We start from the raw sequence: 24663 nt of genomic DNA, 5'->3' as shown, positions 1-24663 counted from the left end.
CTTAACCAGGGGCACCTGGGGGTGTTCAGTGGTTGAGCATCTGCCTTCTGCCCAGGGCGTGATCCCGGGGTCCTGGGATCGAGTCCCGCATTGGGCTCCCCGCAGGGAGCCTGCTTCTCCCTCTGCCTGTGTCTCTGCCTCTCATGAATAAATAAACAAAGTCTTTTTAAAAAGACCCAATAAGTCGAACCAGCTACTTGGAAGTCCAGCTTGTATTCCAACACTGTTGGAAGCGGGCAACAAAATTAAGGTAGGCGTGAAAATGCTGAATGTGTGTTACAGGGCACACTCCCTTGGGAGGTGGCCGGACAGGACTGAGACTTAATTCCATATATTTGTCTAAAAGGGTTACTTCCCTCTCTACCTTTGAGCCTAGCTGCTGAGGCCGGCCAGGGAGATGAAGACATTCCCATGTTTTCCAGGAGCAGGAATATCCTGGTTCCATCCAGCTGTGACTTTGGAGCCACATCACAGGGCGTTTGAAATTAACCTTTGAGTTTCTCACATCAGGGAGTCACCGGGTGTTTGTTGAATGAATAAATGAAAGCAGTCATGAAACTCACTGGCTGAGTTTTGTTTTGTTTTTAAAGATTTTATTTATTTATTCATGAGCGACACAGAGAGAGGCAGAGACACAGGCAGAGGGAGAAGCAGGCTCCGTGCAGGGAGCCTGATGTGGGACACGATCCTGGGTCTCCAGGATCAGGCCCTGAGCTGAAGGTGGCACTAAACCACTAAGCCACTGGGCTGCCCTGAGTTCTTTAATATAATAATTTCTGATTCCTCTTTCAAGAGAATCTTAGGTTGAGTACAAAGAAAGAAATACAGGGATGTCGGGCCAGTTTCATGGGCGCGTGGTGGGCAATAGCACAGGGCCTGAGCTCAGAAGGGCCCTTGCTTTGGTTTAATGCTCTGCAGTCACCGTCTTGAAATTTTTTTTTAAAGATTTTATTCATTTATGAGAGGCACAGAGAGAGGGAGGGAGAGGGGGAGGCAGAGAGAGGCAGGCTCCATGCAGGGAGCCTGATGCAGGACTCGATCCTGGGATGTCAGGACCATGCCCTGGGCCGAAGGCAGGCACTAAACCGCTGAGCCATCCAGGGATCCCCCTTGAAGTTCTTAATAATGAGGGGCCTTGTGTTTTCAATTTGCACTGGGCCTTGCAAATTATGGGGCCAGTCCCACAGGGAAGCCACATGTGTGCGGGCCTGTATGAGATACTATTAATGGTGACGGAGAGAATGACCTTGAGGATACCTCGTCTCTTGCAGGCCACTACAATATTCCAATAACGAGGCTTTTTGCATGAAACAGCTTCTGGGAGCTGGTGTTGCACAGTGGTTAAAAGGGAGCGTTTTATTTATTTTAATTTTTATTTATTTATGATAGTCACACACACACACACACACACACACACACACACAGAGGCAGAGACACAGGCAGTGGGAGAAGCAGGCTCCATGCACCGGGAGCCCGACATGGGATTCGATCCCGGGTCTCCAGGATCGCGCCCTGGGCCAAAGGCAGGCGCCAAACCGCTGCGCCACCCAGGGATCCCAAGGGAGCGTTTTATTTTTTATTTTTATTTTTTTATTTTTTTTAATGATAGTCACAGAGAGAGAGAGAGAGGCAGAGACACAGGCGGAGGGAGAAGCAGGCTCCATGCACCGGGAGCCTGATGTGGGACTCGATCCCGGGTCTCCAGGATCGCGCCCTGGGCCAAAGGCAGGCGCCAAACCGCTGCGCCACCCAGGGATCCCAAGGGAGCGTTTTATACTCAGAAAAACCCACGCACAATTTTCTGTTCCTCCACTTACGAGCGGGGATAGCTTCCGGGAAGTGAATGAATCTCTCTGAGGCTCAGTTTGTCCCTCAAGTAGAGACAATAGCAGCCAGTTGATAGGGTTTGGAAGGAGGAGGGCAGGATGTGAGTGCAGCACTCCGGGTGGTGTCTGGGGCGAGGTGGACACCCTGTGGCGATGACTATCATCCTTCTTGAAATAGCGTGACTGTGGGACTTTTAGCCTGTTGAAGTTAGCGGAGGCTATCATCCCACCTGTCTCCTGACTTCGCAAATTAGATAGTTAACACTCAGCGCATACCCACAGGTATGTTGGCTAATTCTTTCTCCCGGAGCCACAGGTGATAAGATTAGAAGGTAGGCCCCGGGCTGCTTTGATCTTATGAGTGGTGGTGTTTGGATTAGCGTAGGTTTGTTTGAAGACTTTTCTCCTATGTGCTTTCAACCCTGGAACTCATGACTTCTGACTCGAAATGCGTGGTGGCTTTTCCAGCAGGCCTCCAGCCGTCTGGCACCAGCCAGGCGCCCTACAATTCAGTTCAATTCTGACACTTACCTACCTGGAATTGGCCTCAGGGCCCATGAGCAAGGGGCTGAGTCCCACCAGACTGCCCCCACTTGGATGCCGGTTGGAAGCCCACGTTGCAGTTCTGACCGCCTCGCTGACCCCCAGCCGCCTTCCCAGGTTTGATAACCTGACAACTCAGGGAAACACCTCACTTATGTGTCCCAATTTATTAGTAAAGGACACTGCTCAGAAGCAGCTAAATGGAAATGCATAGGTCAAGATATTGGGGAAGGGACGTGGTGTCCTCTCTGGGCGCACCAACGTCCCAGCACTTCAGTGTGTTCACCAGCCCAGAAGCTCCTGAAGCATCATTTGAGGCCTTTCTTTCTTTCTTTTTTTTTTTTTTTAAAGATTTTATTTATTCATTCACAAGAGACACAGAGAAAGAGGCAGGCTCCAAGCAGGGAGCCCAATGAGGGACTCGATCCCAGGACCCCGGGATCACGCCCTGAGCCAAAGGCAGACGCTCAACCTCTGAGCCACCCAGGCGCCCCTCTATGTGATTTTGAAGGGAAATCAAGTAGTTAGAAAGACTTCTGTAGGGTTTTTTTCCTTTTTTTTTTTTTTTAATGTTATCTCTGTTAAGTTTTCATGGGACTCTGATTTTTCAGGGATGTACCTAGATGATTTGTGGCAGGAGTAAGCCATATTAAGGTATGATTCTGTAAGGGTGGAGAGTTTATCCCTGACAAATTTATTCCTTATGCATGAAATCCCATGCTGGCTAGATACAAACAAGATTAAAAAAAAGTTCCGTAACACCTATTCTATCACTAACCAGCGATAAATGTCTTTAACATTGGTATGTTTCATTTCAGACTACATGCATATTTGCATATCAATACATTTTTAATAAAAAGGGAAGCATAGGGCAGCCTGGGTGGCTCAGTGGTTTAGCGCCGCCTTCAGCCCAGGGCGTGATCCTGGAGACCTGGGATCGAGTCCCACGTCGGGCTCCTGCATGGAGCCTGCTTCTCCCTCTGCCTGTGTCTCTGCCTCTCTCTCTCTCTCTCTCTCTCTCTCTCTCTCTCTCTCTCTGTGTGTCATGAAGAAATGAATAAAAATCTTTTTATTTTTTTAAAAAAGGGAAACATAGCCTATAGATTGTCCTATAAACTAATATTTTGACTTGGCAATGTGTTATGAACATCTGTTAATAAATTCAGACGAAGAAATGTCTTTTCTCTGCAGTTGGTTACCCCCCCCCCCCCACCGTCTTGGCTTTTTATATGTACATGTCCTCTTTTACATTCCACATCAGTCATCTGTTGAGATGATCACATTCCTTTTGTTTCAGGGCTTTTGCACAACATTCTCATGAGTTCCTTTTCTGTAACTGTGCAGAGTTCACACTGTGTTTCTAAGGGGTTAGCTTTCCTCTAACAAGTGCTTTTTGCGGGGGGGGGGGGGGGGAGGTGGCTCTCTATGTTACTGGGACAGGCTTCTTCCTTTTTGCCCTGACCTTTTGCTTCACCTGGAAGGAGCTGAACACCTTTTCTATTCTGAGGATGAGTAGATGGTCTGACAAGCTGCGCACACCTGGAAAAGGCATCCTCTGCAGCACGAGCATGGAGATGCAAAGTTTGCCTCTCATGTCCTTAACCTTCCTGTCTCAAGATCCAGCCCTGCCCCTTACCCCAGCTGCCTCTCCACCTCCAGCTGCCACATCTGGGTTTTGTACCCAATTTTTATGGAGATGACACCCACATAACAATCATGCAGGGAGAATCATCCAGTTTGGCTTCATTATCCGGGTAGGGCAAGCTCAAGGTGTTGGGTGCAGCTAATTAAAAGGGCTTGCTCTGGTTTCCCATCTTGGGAGATGCCCAAGGGGGCTAAGTGTCTGTTAAAGGCCATCTCTTGACTTCTTTTTGAGATGAAGGAAGACTATGCGGGGAGGACAGCGATTCAGGGAGTAGGGAAAGAAGAGAGGCGAGTAATAAGGACATGATGAAGGTCCTTAAACGTGGATGGGTTGCTCTTTCCAGGCTGGTAGGCACAGTCTGTGGCTGAATGTTTTTATTTTGTACTTAACTTGCAGGCTGCAAATAAATGCTCACGAAGCCTCTCCTGGAACTGGGTAGTGACCCAGGCATGGGCAGGCTCTGCAGGGCTTCCTTCCCTCCTGTTGGCAAGGCTCTGAATGGGCTCTCTCTAAAATGCAGCATACTCGGCCCTCATCTGGTGTGTCTCACAGCTCTGTAGGGCTGAGTAGGAGGCTAAGCCTTCTGCTGCTTAGGGTAAGACTTTGCCTTTTTTTAGATCTCTTAAGATGAGATAACTCAATCACCTCTTAGAGTTGGGCGATGGCATTGCTTTTTATCACCTGACAAATCAGATATCTCTTTGCACAGGCTTTACTTAATGCTGCGTGTGGTTGCTGAAGGCTTCGTCTCCTTTGGACTACTCACCGCGGGTAGCTCGTCAAATGGGGTGTGTCTCCTTGGCCAAACCATATTTTTGTTCCATCCCCTTCAAGAGTGAGAGTGGTCAGTGCAAGTGAAATTGCACTAGAAATTTCTACCAAGTGGGCTTTGATGGCACATTGAGGATAATAAAGTGTTTCTACTTGCCGTCCCTGTGGACTCAGAATGGTCCAGAACATTTGGCCCCGTCCCCCTCATTAGGCTGAGGCCCATAGTCAAAGTGGGTTAAGAGGCCTGGATTTTAGTCTTTGCTCTGCCACTGGCTTTTGGGCCACAAATCTACCTATTGTATCTCATTCTTTCTCCTGCCCAGCATGTGAGCTTTAGAAGGCATATTGCCCACTTTGCCTGTGTTCCCCGTGCCTTAGACCCCCATCCCCAGAGGCTCGCTTCCCAGTGCCTTAGACCCCCATCCCCAGAGGCTCGCTGTTCTGGGGTCCCTGGGGCTGTAATTCACGGCAGTCTTGGTGGACGGGTAAGGTGGGGAAAGCCAAACTCGCCTTAGCTTCTCTGTCCTGACCTCCCCAGATCCTCTCACATCCAAGGGCGCTACGAACAGATGGACTTTATCTAAGATATGGGAACAACCAGAGGGAATAATGATTTATTTATTTATTTATTTATTTATTTATTTATTTATTTATTTAATTGGAGTTTAGTTTGCCAACATATAGCATATCACCCAGTGCTCATCCCATCAAGTGGCCCCTTCAGTGCCCGTCACCCAGTCACCCAGTCACCCCATCCCCCCGCCTACCTCCCTTTCTACCACCCCTTGTTCGTTTCCCAGAGTTAGGAGTCTCTCCTGTTCTGTCTCCCTTTCTGATATTTCCCACTCATTTTTTCTCCTTTCCCCTTTATTCCCTTTCACTATTTTTTATATTCTCCAAATGAATGAGACCCTATAATGATTGTCCTTCTCCAATTGACTTATTTCACTCAGCATAATACCCTCCAGTTCCATCCACATCAAAGCAAATGGTGGGTATTTGTCGTTTCTTATGGCTGAGGAACATTCCATTGTATACATAGACCACATCTTCTTTATCCATTCATCTTTCGATGGACACCGAGGCTCCTTCCACAGTTTGGCTATTGTGGACATTGCTGCTAGAAACATCGGGGTGCAGGTGTCCCAGCATTTCACTGCATCTGTATCTTTGGGGCAAATCCCCAGCAGTGCAATTGCTGGGTCTAGGGCATAACTCTTTGAGGAACCTCCACACAGTTTTCCAGAGTGGCTGCACCAGTTCACGTTCCCACCAACAGTGCAGGAGGGTTCCCCTTTCTCCACATCCTCTCCAACATCTGTTGTTTCCTGTCATGTTAATTTTTCCCACTCTCACTGGTGTGAGGTGGGATCTCATTGTAGTTTTGATTTGTATTTCCCTGATGGCCAGTGATGCAGAGCATTTTCTCATGTGCTTGTTGGCCATGTCTATGTCTTCCTCTGTGAGATTTCTGTTCATGTCCTTTGCCCATTTCATGATTGAATTGTTTGTTTCTTTGCTGTTGAGTTTAATTAGTTCTTTATAGATCTTGGATACTGGCCCTTTATCTGATAGGTCATTTGCAAATATCTTCTCCCATTCTGTAGGTTGTCTTTTAGTTTTGTTGACTGTTTCTTTTGCTGTGCAAAAGCTTCTTATCTTGATGAAGTCCCAGTAATTCATTTTTGCTTTTGTTTCCCTTCCCTTCATGGATGTATCTTGCAAGAAGTTGCTGTGGCCAAGTTCAAAAAGGGTGTTGCCTGTGTTCTCGTCTAGGATTTTGGTGGATTCTTGTCTCACATTTAGATCTTTCATCCATTTTGAGTTTATCTTTGTGTATGGTATAAGAGAATGGTCTAGTTTCATTTCTGCACATGGCTGTCCAATTTTCCCAGCACCATTTATTGAAGAGACTGTCTTTTTTCCAGTGAATAGTCTTTCCTGCTTTGTTGAATATAGTTGACCATAGAGTTGAGGGCCCATTTCTGGATTCTCTATTCTGTTCCATTGATCTATGTGCCAGTACCACACTGTCTTGATGATCACAGTAGTACAACCTGAAATCTGGCATCATGATGCCCCCGGTTCTGGTTTTCTTTTTTAATATTTCCCTGGCTATTCGGGGTCTTTTCTGATTCCACACAAATCTTAAGACTATTTGTCCCAACTCTCTGAAGAAAGTCCATGGTATTTTGATAGGAATTGCATTAAATGTATAAATTGCCAATAGGATCCAACAGTACATTAAGAAGATTATTCACCATGACCAAGTGGGATTTATCCCGGGGATGCAAGGCTGGTTCAACACTCGTAAAGCAATCAATGTGATAGATCATATCAACAAGAGAAAAAAGAAGAACTATGTGATCCTCTCAATAGATGCAGAGAAAGCATTTGACAGAATTACAGCATCCATTCCTGATCAAAACTCTTCAGAGGGTAGGCATAGATGGAACATTCCTCAGCATCTTAAAAGCCATCTATGAAAAGCCCACAGCAAATATCATTCTCAGTAGGGAAACACTGGGAGCCTTTCCCCTAAGATCAGGAACACGACAGGGATGTCCACTCTCACCACTGCTATTCAACATAGGACTAGAAGTCCTAGCCTCAGCAATCAGGCAACGAAAAAAAATAAAAGGCATTCAAATTGGCAAAGAAGAAGTCAAACTCTCCCTCTGGGCAGACGACATGATACTGTACATAGAAAACCCAAAAGCCTCTACCCCAAGATCGCTAGAACTCATACAGCAATTTGGCAGTGTGGCAGGATACAAAATCAATGCCCATAAATCAGTGGCATTTCTCTACACTAAAAATGAGACTGAAGAAAGAGAAATTATGGAGTCATCCCATTTACAATTGGACCCAAAGGCATAAGATACCTAGGAATAAACCTAACCAAAGAGGTAAAGGACCTATACCCTAAAAACCACAGAACACCTCTGAAATAAATGGAGGAAGACACAAAGACATGGAAAAATATTCCATGCTCATGGATTGGAAGAATTAATATTGTGAAAATGTCTATGCTACCCAGGGTAATTTACACATTCAATGGAATAATGATTTAAAAAAAGATAACCAGGGGCCACCTGGGTGGCTCAGTAGGTTAAGCATCTGCCTTTGGTTCAGGTCATGATCCCCAGCATCCTGGGATAGGGTCCCTGCACCAGACTCTCTGCTCAGTGGGGAGCCTGCTTCTCTCTCTCCCTCTGCCCCTCCCCCTGCTGGTGCTCTCTCACCCTCTCAAATAAATAAATAAATAAATAAATAAATAAATAAATAAAATCTTAAAAAAAAAAATAACCATAAAAATCACTGTTCTCAGTGCTTAAGAGAAAAAGAATCCGAAACATTTGGCAGGAAGTCTCCTAAGAGATGAACTCATCCCTGGTGACCGCGTGAGGGCTGAAGTCAGAGGAGGAGCTCCTCTTCCAGTCCTCCTCCGGGCTAACCACTACTTGCTTTTGGAAACCCCTGCTCCTGCCCACAGGGGGCCGAGGGTTGTCCTGGGATCTCGGTCGCCCTCCTGCTCCAGGACAGCTTTTGAGTGTTCACTGTGGAATGTTTCTGAAGTCATCGTGAATCACCGCAGATGGCACAGCCATGGCATCACCAGGGAGGGCACTTTCTCTGGCCCCTATGAGAGCTCACCCCCTCCTGGGGGTCCAGGATCATTGGTCGTGACTATTGACCATAGCCCATGCCTACCACACGAGGCCCATGGGCTCCTCAGGACAACGGTGGTCCCCGTGGGCACTGTGCCCTCCGTACCCACCAGGATGGGAAATGTTCTGCTCAAAAATGCAACATGCTGGGCAGCTCTGTCCTCCATCGAGCACAGAGAGATTTCCCTTTACTGCGTGTGCATCACCTTCTCACCTCCCGCATCATGCCCAGCCCCTTGGCTGTGCAATAGAACAGGACTCTCTACTCACCTGTCCAAACCCCAGGCCATTTGGTCCTGCTCACTTCCACTAACAGGATTACAATCTACAGGTCTGAAGTTTCCTGGAACTCTGTCCTGTTCTTGGCTGGTGGGAAGGAGGCCTTCCAGCAGGTGAGGCCTTCCATACACGGTGCAGTGGTGGCATGAACTCTCCAGGGAAAAGAGAAGGGGCCGGCCCACCTTGCCAGTTCTGGCCTTTTCAGCTGTCACTCAGTTATTTTCTATAGGCAAAAAAAAAAAAAAAAAAAAAAAAAAAAGGTTTGTGCTCCTTTGACTAAAGCTAAGGAATTTTTGTCTTTTTATTTATTTCAAGATTTTATTTATTTATTTGACAGAGAGAAAGTGAGAGCGCACACAAGGAGGGGGAGCTACAGGCAGCAGGAGAGGGAGAAGTAGACTCCCCCCCTGAGCAGGGAGCCCAACACACGGGGCTCGACCCCAAGACCCCGGGATCATGACCTGAGCCGAAGGCAGATGCTTAACAGACTGAGCCAGTCAGGTGTCCAGGAATTTTTTATTTTTAATCAGCAGAGTTAAATTAGCTATTTGTGCTCTCCTATATTTGAAAAGTGGCCTTTTGCTCCAGTGGGCTCAAGCTGCCAAATCTGTGTGATCCCCGTCCCAGGGCACACATGTCATCGAGGGTCAGAGGGGAGCAGTTCTCAGAGCCGGGGCAGCAGGTTGAGGCTACGACCCAGCGCATGTGTCTCTGATGCCCCACACGTGGCTGAGGGCGTGTCTGGGGGGCGAGTGTGCACCTCAGGCCTTCACTGCAGTGTTGGGAATAGAACCCGTCACCACCGCACAGCTGGGCGGGGGGTAGAAGGATTGCATCCTGGGGGATCTTACAGGAGACAGAGGATTTTACCTCTCCAAATAAGTTAGATCTCAGGGTTTGCTTGGGATTTGATTTATTCAGGGGCTGGGGCCGGAGTTGGTGATAGAAAGGGGGTGAGCTTGCAAATTGCTGAGGGAGGACGGGCTCCACTGGGGGAGCCTGAGAGCGCTGGGTCATCGTTACCACAGAGTCTCAAGGTCCATAGGGCTTCTTCTAGCCATGCTCCGGAGAACAAAGCCAGGGGGGCAAGAAGAAATGTGTAGAAACACATTTTAATGAAAGGGGGTCTCTATTCTCTCCCATCTTTTAAGATCAGGACATTTTAGACATCAAACCTTTGTCATGTCTTTTAAATGTCAACATGCCATTTTAAGATGCATGTATTATTCATATTCATAATGATTTTTATATTTTTGGTAAGGGGGTTCACAAATTACTAAAGGGACTGTTCAAATTTCAGAGGAAAAGTGGCTGGTGAGTTCTTTTTTTTTTTTCTCCAAATTCTTAAAACATCCTTTCCATTTTTATCTGAATGCTTCTTTTTGGTTGCCAAATCCTAATTTGGTTAAAAGCTTAGCAATGAATGCCAGTTTGGGGATGATTTTTGCCGTCGCTGCTCAGGACAGTAAGGTGGCAGAGAGAAGGGAAGGGTGGGCTGGGCCTGCTGTGGGTCACCTGCCACCATCTGGGTTTGCAGCGATCAGGGGAGGGACACCGTGTTAGCCGTGAGGCAGGGGCAAGATGGGGGGCTGGACTGGCCTCTGTCTTCAGCAAGGCAACTGTGGACATCAAGGCTCTCCTGGAATACCACACTCACCCCGAGCTCAAATCCCAGATGTGGTGCCATTCATGGATTTACCAGATGCTCCCGGAGTGTCTGGCCCTCCGCTAAGGGTTAAAGGGCGGCCTTCTGTGAGTGGAGTCAGATGGCAGCCACGAGGAGCCTGGCAGCCTGGAGATGATGCCCCTTGGTCTTCTGCTCCCTGCTATCTTCATGCCTTCAAACCAAAACCTTAGTGCAGGACACCTGGCACGAAGAAGGAGCTAAGGATGGTTGAATTAGGGCCAGCTACCTACAAGATGAGTGACTTAGCGTCAGCGCCTCAAGCTCTGTCCCTGCTATAAAGTAGAAATAATAGCATCTATGTGCAGGGCTGTAATGAAGGTCAAGTCTCATTTGAGCAGTGCTGGAACAAGTGGGTGCTCAAAACCCGGTGGCTGTTGAAGACATGTCATCATTCCAGCCCAGTTGTGCTTACATCTCTCCAGAGCACCTGGACCTGAGCCTCGAGGTAGACAAATCCTTCAGAATGTGTCGATGCTGCTTCTAGGCTTGCTCCCCCTCCAAGTACACCGCGTACCTCGCTGCTGCCGAATCTCCCAGAAAAGGAGATCCTGAGGATTCCGAGGCTGGATGGACACTGCGAAGCACTCAGGGCTTCCCTTGCAGATGCCAAGCCCCTCTGTTGCCACCGGGAGAAGACTCGGGGAGCCCAGGGGGCCTTTATTGAGTGGCTAAAATGTGGCACCTGGGAGCTCAAACCCTCTGGCGTGCCTGGCCTGGCAAGGAGAAGCAGGACAGCAACCTCAGTCAGCAGGAATACCCTGGTCCTGGCAGGGTCCTAATAGTCTGTATGGGATGGCCCGGGCATCGGAGGCGGTTTCCTCTGCCCAGGCTGGGACGCAGGGGGGCGCTGCAGCCCCACTTTTCCTCAAAGACAGGGAGGCGCTCCCTTGGTTTCCAGACCGAGCTTTGAAAGATCCCCGGTTTCCTTGTACTCACAAGATTTCACATTCTCTCTGCCTTCCTGGGTGGAAATCAGCAGTGCCCTAAAAAGTAAACAAAAAAATCCCAGAAAATGTGCATGGCTTCTTCATCCAGGAGACTTTCTTTTCTTTCTTTCTTTTCTTTCTTATTTTTTTAAGATTTTATTAATTTACTCATGAGAGACAGAGACAGAGGCAGAGAGACACGGAGAGGGAGAAGCAGTCCCGATGTGGGACTCGAACCCAGGACCCCAAGATCACGCTCTGAGCCAAAGGCAGATGCTCAACCACTGAGGCACTGAGGTGCCCTTCAACCAGGAAACTTAAATTTGCAAGAAATATGTTTTCCTTGTAACAAAAATTTAAAAGTACGTATCAGCCGAAAGAATTCCATACACCCCTTGAGAATAGTTTTCGGCACCTACACACACACGCAGAAGAGGACAGTTATAAATGATTTTTACTTATTTACCCAAACAAGGCATCACTCTATTTCATTATTTGCTTTTTCAGTTAACAGTAACCTCAGGAAACTTTTTCAGTCTTTCCCACACTTATTTATTTTTTTTTCAGAGTGACTTTGTTTAGATATCTGGGACCACCAAATCTGACGTTTGAAGCCCTAAGGTATTAAGATTGAAAATGAAAAACAGGGGTACCTGGGTGGCTCAGTAGTTGAGCATCTGCCTTCGGCTCAGGTCGTGATCCCTGGGTCCTGAGACAGCCTGCTTCTCCCTCTGCCTGTGTCTCTGCCTCTCTCTGTCTCTCATGAACAAATAAATAAAATCTTAAAAAAAAAAAAAAGAAAAGAAGGGCATCTTTCATGAAAGTTTCTAACTGAAGTGAAGAGAGGCTTAAAGCCATTATGCTTTGGTCCCTCCAGGAGCAACGTCTGAGCAGTACTTACTTGCATGTTGGGTAGAAGGCAGGTGACATTTGCTAAAAGAGCAGTCACAACCTTTAAATTCTCTGGGGGGGGGGGGAATCCCTGAGGAAGGTCTCCTCTCCCCACCCTCCCTCCCAACCATCCTTGTTTCCTCCTGGACTGGTTGGCAGTCTGATGGGCCGATTGATTTTCCAACAACAGAGGTGGAATTTAGCACTACATCTAGCTAGGAAGAGCTGGTTTTGGTTAGGGGAGGAGCATGGAGAGCAGAAATGATAGCACAGGCTTTGTTATCCACGAGCACAGGTTCAGATCCCAGCTGTGTTCCCCGCAGCTGGCTGGGTGACCTTGGGCCAATTACTTAATCCCTCAGAGCCTCATTTGCACAATGCGGTAAGAAAAGTCCTCTTGCAGGATTGCCATCAGTACCAAGTCAATCGCACAGGTATGTATGTCCACCCCTGGCACAATGACGGCGGGTATCAAGCACCCCAGTGCTCTGTTAGCGGTCAGCACACTTTTCCTGCGAAGGCCTGGAGAGCAGGTGATCTTAGGCTTTGCAGGCCACGAAGGCTGTGTTGCAACTGCTCAACAATATGTAAGCGAAGGTGTGAGGATGGGTGTGAGGATGGGTTCCGGTAGGAGTTGATTAACCAAAACAGGTGGCAGGGTGGCTTGGATCCAGGGCGGCTTGCTGACCCTGCACCAGGTCAGTGCTGTCTGCTACAAATAGAATGTGAGCCTCGTCGGTAATAATTTTTCTTGTAGCCACAGGAAAAGAGTGAAATGGGTGAAATGGGTCTCAGCAAAGTAAATTGTCCAAACCAGGATTGCCTCAGCACGTAAACGATAAGAAAAATCATTGATGAGGTATTTTACTTTAAATGTTGGTATTATTGAAACACATCTGCTGTGTATTTTAAGCTTATGGCACATCTCATGGCATACTGATCGCATTTCAAGGGTTCACTAACTTGAACACTCGGTTCAAGTGATGGTTAGCACAGCTTTGGAGTGCTTCTCCGTCCGCTGGTCATACCATCTAATGGGTCAAGAGATCGATTTTTTTTTTTAGTTTTTTTTTTCTTAATTTAAAATCAATTTGCCAACATAGAGTATAACACCCAGTGCTCATCGCATCACGTGCCCTCCTTAATGCCCGTCACCCAGGGACCCCATCTCCCTGGCCCCCTCCCCTCCAGTGACCCTCCGTTTGAAGAAATCGATTTATGTAGACAAAAGTCAAGTTAGAAATATGAACTAGAGGGATCCCTGGGTGGCGCAGCGGTTTGGCGCCTGCCTTTGGCCCAGGGCGCGATCCTGGAGACCCGAGATCGAATCCCACGTCGGACTCCCGGTGCATGGAGCCTGCTTCTCCCTCTGCCTGTGTCTCTGCCTCTCTCTCTCTCTCTCTCTGTGTGACTATCATAAATAAAAAAAAAGAAAAAAAAATTAAAAACGTTAAAAAAAAAAAAGATTTTAGAAATATGAACTAGAGGAGAACCGAAACCATCTGAGTACACAGCTTGTAGAAAGGAGTTGGGTTGTCTCGTGTGTGCATGCCTGTGTGTGTGTGTGTGTGTGTGTGTGCTGCACCACGGTGAGAAACAGAAAGACACATCTTTCTGTGGCTTATTGTCACACATGCTTGAAATTCCCCGCTCTACCTACTGAAGTTTCTTGGTTTGGTTTTAAATCAGGCGGACTGTGGTGCTTTAGCTCTTTCCTTGCTGCGGCTGGGCTGGTGCTGTGCCAACGCTCGCTGCCGACCGAATGAATGACTGTCTGGAACCGGCCCAACCGGGTACTAAATGTCACGCGGACCATCGAAAATACACAAATCACAATCCCCAACCTTCAACTTTACGACCTCTGCATTGAGTTTCACAGAATCCTCATTTTACAGAGAGCCCCCGGGAACCCAGGGAGGTGAAATCCATGCTCACTCCAGACCCAAGCCCTCAGCAGTGTTTTGGGATGAGAAGAAGGGATCCCATTGGCCTGGGATCCTCTTCAGCGGCCAAAGACCCTGTTCTCCCGGCACTTTTTCAGGTTATATAAAAGGCTGGGTGGCCCAGTCACTTTTCCAGAAGCAGGCTGCTTAAATTGGCACTTTCTCTCATTCCCAGAAGGATTGAGAACAGCTGCTTCCTACCCGGCTGGTGCTCCACCGGGCTGCACCGGTGGAAAAGTGGGTGAATTCCCCCAGTGGTGTGAAGGGTCTCGAGTCAATTTTGCTTGGAATTTTTGAACGCATGAAACAAAGTTAGAGAGATCCTGCGTTTTTTTTTTTAAGGGTTTTATTTATTCATGAAAGACACTGAGAGGCAGAGACACAGGCAGAGGGAGAAGCAGGCTCCCTGCGGGGAGCCCGATGCAGGACTCGATCCTAGGGCCCCAGGATCACATCCTGGGCCAAAGGCAGACACCCAACCGCTGAGCCACCCAGGTGCCCCAACGAGATCCTGCTTTTAAAGTGTCCTGTTCTCTTCTTGATTTTTTTTTCACTGATTCTCCCACAAATTTCCCGAGCCTCCAAAAACAAAGGTGAGGAAGGTTCAGGCTCTGTGCTCAAGTAGCTCAGAATGCGGGGCGGTGTGGGGAGGATGTTATCTTTCCGTAAAAACATATGTAAGATTATTCAGAGTGAAGCGGAGAAGAGCTTGTTGTTGTGTCTGGCTCGCGATTCCACACAAGATGAAAGTAGGAGGCTGGTAAAGCTCGCTTTTCTCCCTCTTGTTCCTCAGCTATGTGATGAAAGACACTTTAAATACTTCTGATGGTGAAAATTGCTGAAGGTCCGTTCCCCTGAAATACATTCTGCGGAAATCCCACTCCCGAACTGGATTCAGTTTTCTTCCTTTCCCACAAGGGTTGGTATGAGGGACATATGCAGACTTTGGAGTCAAGCTGACTTGGGTGCAGATTCCACTTGCACCATTTCTAGGCTTCGACTTGGCCATTATCTCTAAGGACTCAGCTTCCTCATCTGTAAAATGGGGGTGATTTTAGCCTCATAATGTTGTGGTAAAGATTAGGTGGGGGAAACATATATTAAGAGAAAAAAAAAGAGTGTGGGAAAATGCTTTTCTGGATGAATTTTTCATATGAGTCCGTTTTCAGAAGATAGCAAATGGGGTATAGCAGTGATGTCGTATTTTCACTTCCTCCTCCTTCCAGAAGGGTGCAGTGTGAAGCCAAGAAATGCACTTTTGTGTCTTATTTTCCAGTCTTAGAAAATGACTTAGAGACTGCATTTTTAAGATATTTTTTCCCCACCCATTTTCATCTCACTCACACATAGTTGCTGTCAGGAATTCAATGTTCATGAAAAAATAGCCACATTTCTTTTTGGACACTTTTGTTTTTTTGTTTTTTAAACAACAAGGTCTTTCGGTTGTTGCCATGACAGCAAACCCTCTCCTGTCAGCTATGCAGGGGTGAATTATTGATGATCTTTGCTCAGGACGTCCTCAGGAAACACACTCATCCTCCAGGGGAAGGTGATAGGGCTCTAACCGCAGGAGCAGTCAGAGTGCTGGGAACTCGGGGAGGTGCTTGCCTCCTCATCCCGTCCATGGGGAGGGACCTGAGTGAGCCATTTGCCTGGGATCCTCTTCAGCAGCCAAAGACCCTGTTCTCCTGGCATTTTTTCGGGTTATGTAAAAGGCTGGGTGGCCCAGTCACTTTTCCAGAAGTAGGCTGCTTAAACTGGCACTTTCTCTCATTCCCAGAAGGATCTGACCCATTCCTGCTCAGATGATCCTGCCCACAAGTGAAGACAGCCACCCACGGCGATTGGTTGGCCAGGAACACATTCGTGTAGCCACTCTGTGAGCGGATGGGGGAGGCCACCGGAGGAGGAGAGAGTCAGAAAGTGTATGTTTGGAATTTACAGAGATATAAACGACTGCCCTCATTTTCATTTAAAAATAAGCATAGCAGGTTAGTCACCAATAAGCTTCTCGGGGGGTAATTTTAAGGCAAGTTACTTAGCCTTTCTGAACCTCAGTTTCCACATACATAAAATGGGTTTAATGATAGAACCATATCTCTTAGGGGTGGTTGTGAGGATAAATGCATAGAAAGTGTATGGAGCAGTTCCTGGCACGCAGCAAGCCTCTTACTATGTTAGCTGTTGTGATAAAATGATTGCTCCCTAAGTTATGTATCAGTACTCCCCTAATGTGGCCACATCCCCTGAAATCTATTAGAGTGTTCAAAACACATTTTATTTTGTTTTATTTTATTTTATTATTTTAAAAAGATTTTATTTATTCATGAGAGACACACAAGAGAGAGGCAGAGGCACAGGCAGAGGGAGAAGCAGGCTCCCTGCAGGGAGCCCGATGCAGGACTCCATCCTAGGATCCTGGGATTGCAACCTGAGCCAAAGACAGACACTCAGGCATCCCCAAGACACAACCTTTTAAAGCTGATTTTATTTTCAGTTTCACGGGTAAACGTTGATTTGCTTTTGCCTTCTTCCACAAGAAAATGCTTGAAGCTGCCATCCAAGTAACAACATACGCATGTCTTTGCTTTAGCCTTGAGATGCGGTTTACGGGGACATCCCTGAATTTCATTGCAACAGTGTCTGAGGCCGTCCAGGTCTGAAAGTATCTAGGAAACATACACATTTCAAAAGAGACAGCTCCTCTTCTGACACAGTGAAAGAGTGAGGAGTGAGAGGAGGCAAGATGGGTAGAAGAATTCAGGCATTCCGTGAAGAGAAAAACCTGATGTTGTGCAAGCAGTAATTAAAGCCCAGAGAAAGATTTTGCAGGTGCTTTTATGCCTTCCTTTCTGTCTTCTCTGCCTAAATTCTTCTAATTCTGATGAGACAAATTTCTCTAGGGTTAAGATTTAAAAAAAAAATGTTATAGAAGTTTGGTTAGAAGATGCTACAAAGGACCCAGGGAGCCAGAGAGGAATGAAACCAAGCTCTGTGTCTTTGAAGGAACAGACCTTGGAGAAAGAGCAAGTCCGGAAAGCAGAGGGGCTGGCCTGGCTCACTGTGGAACTGGCCTTCTGACATAACTTCCAGGTCCCAACCCGTGTCTCTTTAAGGCACTGGGAAAAGATCATTTCACTGCTAGTTATGCCCTTCGGCAGCATCTCCTGCCTGGAGGAATGGAAGGCACAGGGCTGTGAAACCTGTAGGCTTTAGAACCAAGCCGACTCGCTGCGTGGCCTTGGAGAAATGCCCCACCTCTCGGAGCCTCAGCTGAGAGAGTCATATTTTCCCTGCAAGGTTGTCATGAGGACGAAATGACTGACAGTCCGTGACGTGCTTGTCATATTGTACACTCTCAAGTGTCATTCTACTTCTGTCTTTTGAAGAGCTGTCCATTTTCCTAACTTAAAGACAGGAGGGCAGGGATGGTCCGAGCTGGGAGATTTACTGGCCTGAGTTTCAAGTTAGAGAAGGGTCAAGGGGGAGAGCTTTCTTTCTTTCTTTTTTTTTTTTTAATTATTTTTCTTTTATTGGAGTTCAATTTGCCAACATATAGCATGTCACCCAGTGCTCATCTCATCAAGTGCCCTTTTTATAAGGGGAGAGCTTTCATTTCTACATATTTCTTTGTCACTCTCATTAGTTTACTCTGAGGCCCCCATGTGATATGACCTTGTCAGTCATTCAGTATGTGGAGAAATTTTTATTATAATACCTCTTTAGTTTATCCTTGATAAACAAGGGATTTCTTTTTTTTAAAAATAAATTTATTTTTTATTGGTGTTCAATTTGCCAACATATAGAATAACACCCAGTGCTCATCCCATCAAGTGCCCCCCTCAGTGCCCGTCACTCAGTCACCCCTACCCCCACCCACCTCCCTTTCTACCACCCCTAGTTCGTTTCCCAGAGTTAGGAGTCTCTCGTAACAACGGGTTTCTGAGAAAATGAAGCCGGTGCCTCTCTGAGACTGTGGCTGTGGGCCTCCTGGCCCTGGCACATCACCTTGACCTCTCTAGGCGTCTTTTCTTTGCTTCAGGTGTAAAGCATGAGGTGGATGATTAGGTTTAAAAAATGCTTTACCATCCCCCCACGTCTGTGGTTCAGGTTCTCAGTTCTTTGTGTAATTTTTCAATAGCACGAACAGATAAATGTGCCAAACTTCTGTGATGGTATTTTCCTCCCCTAGACTTGGTAAATCTGAAGATTTCGGAGTTGGGACACCAAAGACTATGCCGCAGTGGCGATTATAGGGAGGTAATTCAGCCAGCGAGCTGGCTTCAGCGATGAATCTGGGTTCTCTGATCCGTTGGGCCTAAAGCTGAGACTGTTGGAGACTCGTTTAGGATTCTTGGATGCAACGTGCACTTGTCATTTTGAGTTATGGCCATATGCTGTGCAGATGGCCTCTGGGCTGGTCTTCCTTATTCGAGAAGGAGGAAGGTCCCATCCACTTATCTGTACAGATACTTTTCTAAAACTCAGAGGATTCTAAGGCTGAGGTCAGAATTCAGACAGATCAGAAGCGAGCCGCACGGATGAGAAAAATCATCGTCCGTGTTCCACGTGGGATCTGAGGTCATCCAGAATTTGGCAAATAAATGCTTTTATACATTTTTATTAAAATATTTACAGCATTACGCTATCATTTCAAAACAATCATTCCCAGCTCGACCTGACCATTCATCCAACCGCTGGTGCAAACTGCATTTGACAAGGGAGCTTCTATTATTCTTTTGTTTCTTGTTCTTGGATCCCATGAGATTTCTGCACCTGACGATACCACGTTCTCCTCTTTTGTTTTGTCTGAGTGCATTTCTCTTCCAAGCAACCAGACAACTCCTGACTGGGGCAGTGGGGGAAGATGATGGGTCATTGCTAAACTTTATTAGGTTGCAGCCATACAGTTTCTCAAGGGTCCCTTTTATTAACTCTCTGAGCTCCAAACATGCCACTGGACAGCTGCTCTCCCTTCAGCCCTAAGAAGCTCCATGGGTCCGGTCGGAGGGAGATGTCACCAAGGAGAAGGTATCATGGTGGCCGCTCCCCAAAACACCAGCACCGCCCTCTAGAATCCAACTGGGCACAGCCAGCAGGCATTGATCAAGCACCCACTGTGCATCGGGCCCTTTGATAGGTGTCAGAAAGGAATTAGATGGGGTGCTTACTTTTAAGTAATTTATGCCATGAAGAGTGCACCTCGGTGTACAGAGCAAACGCTATGCCAGGCAATGTTTTAAATGCGTCATGTATGTTCATGTGATGGGTTTAGAATGACCCCGCAAGGTTGGTAGGATTATCATCCCTGTTCTAGATGGGGGAAACTGAGGCACAGGAAATTGAGTAACTTGCTCAGTTATGTAGCCTGTGAGCAGCAGAGGCTGAATCTAGACCCAGGCAGTTGATTCCAGAGTCCGGGCTTCCTCCCCAGCTCGTATATTCCTTTTCTCTGATGACCCCAGGGACATCATCTCGTTAATCCTCATCACCTTTATCTGCAGGCTTCTCTCTTCCATAACAAGTGTTAGAAGAATCATGTGGCGCAAAGCAAAACAAACAACAAACTCCTTTCAATCCAGAAGGCACAAGGCAAACATCTAAACAAAAAATAAACTCCTTCATAATCCTATCCTGGTTCTTTTTTTTTTTTTTTTTTTTCCATCCTGGTTCTTATAGTAGTTCATGTCCTTTCAGTCGGGGTGTTTGTTATTTTTGTAAAAATATACATTTTGAAGTCTGCACTTTTCACTGAGGATGATGGCAGGTTTTCTTTTTCTTTTCCCCACCATATTCTTTCTTGACATAACTTTAATGACTTAATTGGTTCAAGTGTTTTAAAATCGTAGTTATACCACACGTTGACGCCAATCCCTTCATGCTGGGCATTTAGGTTACTTCTGACATTTCCCTGTTGTAACCCGCACTCTCTTGCACATCTTTGTATATACATTTTTTTCATATACATTTGGTAATTTCCTTAGGTGGTTGGAGGCTTTTAACTTTTTTGTTTTTAAAGAATTTATTTATTCATGAGAGATGCATAGAGAGAGGCAGAGACATGGGCAGTGGGAGAAGCAGGCTCCCTGCAGGGGACTCGATTCCAGGATCCAGGATCACGCCCTGGGCCAAAGGCAGGTGCTCAACCACTGAGCCACCCAGGTGCCCTGGCTTTTTTACTTTTGTGGTTTTGGGTGGGGAGAGCAGATTCAGACATCAGAATCAGGTTCAAAAAGGGCCATCTAAGTTCTTTCACTCCAGGGAAATGGTAATACTGTAAGTGTCTGAAGCATGCTATAAAGCATCCATTTTCTGCTTTTTGGGAGAAGTGGGAAAACTTAACGATTTGGGCCTTTGGATTTATAGGGCATCTTCTTCCTGACAAATGGATTCATGATTCTCCCAAGGGCTAAAGAATCCAAGATAGAACTGGCCCCGTTCCCTCTTCTTACCCCTCTTGAAGAATCAATCACCCAGTGGGGTAATGGAGACTTGAACACATGAGGCTCAGGAAGACATAAAACAGGTTTAACAGAAACTTTGTGGAAGTGGAAATACAGAGAGGCTGACAGTCCAGGAGGGGAAGCACAATGTGAGGGAAACAGGAGGTAAAGGTCCGTCGACGAGTGGGTGAACCCATGGAAGGGGGGGCCCGTTCCCAGTGGCCGAGCACCGACTTTGTAGCTACATAGAGTTGGGCTGGAAGCTTGACGCTCCTTCTGACTGGCTGTGCGATCTCATGCAAGGTATCCAATCTTTCTGAGCCTCAGTATCTTCATCTGTAAAATGGGCGTGTTTTAGCACCTGCTTCCCAAAGTTGTTGTGAGGGTTTACTCTGATGGCGATGGCGTAAGGAACTGTATGACTCCTGCTTGTTGGCTGGTTTGTGCAGGCCGCTAGACTGTTAGGTGTTTGTTACATTCGTCAGCATCGGCTTCACTCAGTGGAGGGGATTACATGGTGAGGGGTCGGTCCTTCCACACTGTGGAGGACCATGCACACCATTGGGGAAGTTTTGCATTTTGGGGGGAAAGACAACAAAATCAAAGGGTGCCGTGTGACACTTATGAGGAATAGCTGTTACACTTCATCTTCCCGAAGCACAAAGGAGGATCGTCTTGGAAGTTCCCGTCTGCCTTCCGAGGCAAATGAGGACAGTTTGGGAGTCTTTGCTGAGCGCCTGGTGTCCTCTCTCACAGCGGGGTGGGCATGACTGGATGGGCTTATGGCTTGCACTTCAACATTCTTCTGGTGTTTTAAAAAAATTACACTTCAAGCTCTTTATTCAGATTCTTTTGGGTGCTTTCCTCAAAGGGACAGAGGGGGAAAGTTTATTGGCTTAGGTCCCTGGGATTTCTAGGGATTCAGTGGCTGCAGACAGAGTGGGGCCAAGGGCTCAAATGGTGTCACGGAGCTCCTATTCCCCTTCCCATCTCTTGGCTGGGCTTTCCTGGGTATCTTTGTTTCAGGGACCCGTGTGTCCTGCTGCACGAAGCTTACAGCATCCTCATGCATAATGATCCCGGTGATAAGGAGTGCCTCCTTCCTGCTGCTTCCAAGAAGAGGCCCAGGGAACAGTCTCTCTCTCTCTCTCTCTCTCTCTCTCTCTCTCTCTCTCTCCTTTTTAAGATTTTATTTATTTATTTGGCAGAGGGAGAAAGAACATGGGTGAGGGGAGCAGCAGGCAGAGGGAGAGGGAGAAGCAGGCTTCCCACTGAGCAGGGAGCCTGATGCGGGACTCGATCATGACCTGAGCTGCACCCAGGCGCCCCCGGGAACAGCCTCTTTAGCTGGATTTCAGTAGCTCCTGGGCTGGCCACCTTGGGAAAGGGTTGTCTGATTGGCCAGGTCTGGATCCCCGCGTTCACTTCTGCGGAGCCCACAGAAAGGCTGGTCCCCCAAAGAGATCCTGAGAAGACCAAAAAGCAAAGAAAAGAAAGAAAGGAAGGGAGGCACTCCTAAGTACCTCGGGGTGGGGTGCCTTACGTCTGGGCTCTGCAGGACTGAATTCCAGTTTGGTTCACCAACGACTTTTTTCCTTCTGTCTTTCCCACCTCCACCCCCGACGTATGTGTGTGATTTTTAAGTCAAGTGTTGCTTTTAATCACCTGAAGCTTCCGCAGTTGCTGTGAAGCCCGGATCTTTAAGCTTGGGGTGTCATTAGTAGCATACCAGCCACCCCGTGCAGCTTAACTTCTCCCTACAGACTCTAAAAATACCCAGAGGCGCTCACAACAAACAGCGCGGCCCTGTGTGCGCAGGCGCCGGCACGTCCCGGCTGCCTCTCTCGAGTGCCTTACCCTGTCGCTGGAGAGAGAGCCCTTGCTTGGCTCGCTCGGCTCTATTCTTTATTTTTGACTTTTCGTCTTGGCTCACCTACACTGCTGTTTATGCAGAGGAGAAAGAAAGGGTGATTGATGGAATGGGATTGACTGGAAGCAAGGGAAAGAGGGAAACAAACACCAGCCTTGCTCCCACTGTGTTTTTGCAGCTTGCTGTGTAGACCTGAACTAAGATGTGTCGAGAGATCAGACCAGTCCAGGGAGCAGCCAAGATTAGCTGGGATTTAAAATAAAACTCTTTTAACAGGAGGTCACCTAGAATAACTCTCACGTATGTATCCATGAAGAGGCCTGAGGACCATATCCGGAGAAGGTTAGTGCTTACAAAGCGACCACCAGGGCCACGACCCGGGCTGTTTTTCAAAGGCAGAGCAGAACTCAGTCCCCTTTCCGTGGAATTCTTAGGTGGAGTTGAGCCAGCCAGGGAATGGAGGTTTCCTTGTTTCAAGGAGGTGTCCCATGTTACGGGGCTGATGGAGCATCACCTGTTCCGTGTCTAACGGTTCAGGGACCTGCCTCGTGCTGGTTGTCTTACCAAACCCGTGACCACTTGGGTTCTTTGAAACCCGGCCAAGGGATTTAATGATACAATTAGATGGGTCATGAAAATATGTGAGCCATGTACAGATGTGACCTTTTAAAGATCGCCTGCAGAAATCAGATGTCTCCTTAACAAGGTAATGAACCTGAACCCAACATAAGCATGCAAGGAAAGGCTTTTGCTGCTGGCGGGTAAATGGAATCTATTAGATGTCTCTAGTGATGATCGTGGAAAGGAAAAAAGAAAATACACAGCTTTTTACCAACGCCACGGGTGTGTTGACTACAGGGAACATTTGTTTTAGCTGTTGGGGATTGCCACGCGATGAATGGATTGCCCAGAAGTTGCTCTGAGAGCAACCTTTCAGTTGGCGGGTGTTATGGCAGGCTTCTGGGATTTAAATGAAAAAGTTAAGCCTTGTCGGGTAAGCATGAGTAAGTTCTTGGGACAGAATGTACTTAGCATTGTTTCCATCCATACGTGAGTGGAGGAAGCGTATGTACCCTGGGACATATGCTTCTCATTGGAAAAATGTGATCAAATGTCTCTCTCTGGACTGACTCTCAAGGAAAGTCCTTGGCATCTTCTCAAGCCTTAAGTGAAGGCTTCTAAGCTCCCAAATTGCTAGGTGGTCTCTCCCAAGGAACATGTCAGAGGCAGGGGCGCCTTGTTCTTTGTGGGTGGGAGTTTGCTCCTCCAAGATTTCACATCTGCCTTCTTTTAAAAGACCTGCATTGCATTTTTATTTTATTATTATTTTTTAAGATTTTATTTATTTATTCATAGAGACAGAGAGAGAGAGGCAGAGACACAGGCAGAGGGAGAAGCAGGCATCATACAGAGAGCCTGACGTGGGACTCAATCCAGGGCCTCCAGGATCACGCCCTGGGCCGCAGGCGGCGCTAAACCGCCTAATGTGGCCTAAATGTGGCAAAGGCTTTGAGTAGTTTTGTGAATCTGGGCAGTTTAATAGCCATGTTAGTGATAATAATAGCAACCATAACAAGAACTGACACTTCTATTGTGCTTTCTGTGTGCCAGGCTCCGCTTGTGTGCATCACAGATTCTGATGCACTTAATCCACAAGCTCATCCACAGATTTATCTCTCTATCTTCTCCTTCTCCTTCCACAGCTACGATTAGTCAAGATCTCCCCTTTCCAAGATGACCAGCTTCATTGGCAGCTTTTAACTGCACCCGTCAGACTTGACTCTGAACAGGGTTTGACTCAAGAGAACCACAGGTTGTGTATTTGTTGGTAAACGTGGTTGCCTTTTACGCTCTTGTGAGTTTCGTGAGGAGTAAATCCAAAGCACACCATTTATCAGTCCAGTCAAGGGATTCCATTAGAGGCAAAAGACACATTCCCCCCCCCCCCCCCCCAGCCCTTCTGGAACACATTTGAAAGGTTCTTGTTTTATGTTAACTAGTTAAACTTCATGGAAAAGAAGGGCAGTGGACTTTTAGAGTTGCTCATAGAGACACAAATGGCTGATGTGAATGGGAAGGGGGAGCTTTTTTTTTTTTTGAGATAAAGGTTTTTAACAAATCAGCTGGGCTTGTGACAACTTTAAACTGGCTTTGGGGCTGCCAGGGTT

The 24663-nt window shown here is 47.1% G+C and overlaps 1 protein-coding gene across 8 annotated transcripts in view; it reads left to right on the top strand.

The window, feature by feature from the left end:
* SLC1A2 (solute carrier family 1 member 2) overlaps positions 1-24663 on the top strand; it is a 151843-nt gene that overhangs the window by 14349 nt on the left and 112831 nt on the right. The window contains exon 1 of one of the 8 annotated variants that reach the window (XM_072759129.1): positions 14714-16107. The exons of the other annotated variants lie outside the window; for them this stretch is intronic. Within the exon in view, the coding sequence (XP_072615230.1) occupies positions 16070-16107 (38 nt within the window). The 5' untranslated portion in view covers positions 14714-16069. Of the gene's footprint in view, positions 1-14713; positions 16108-24663 lie in introns of those variants that run through there. 8 annotated transcript variants of the gene reach the window in all.

Source organism: Vulpes vulpes, chromosome 5 (genome assembly GCF_048418805.1).
Source record: "Vulpes vulpes isolate BD-2025 chromosome 5, VulVul3, whole genome shotgun sequence".
In the NCBI taxonomy this organism is placed as follows: Eukaryota; Metazoa; Chordata; class Mammalia; order Carnivora; family Canidae; genus Vulpes; species Vulpes vulpes.
Note: the sequence above shows the minus strand (reverse complement) of the source record. Positions and strands in the feature narration are given on the sequence as shown.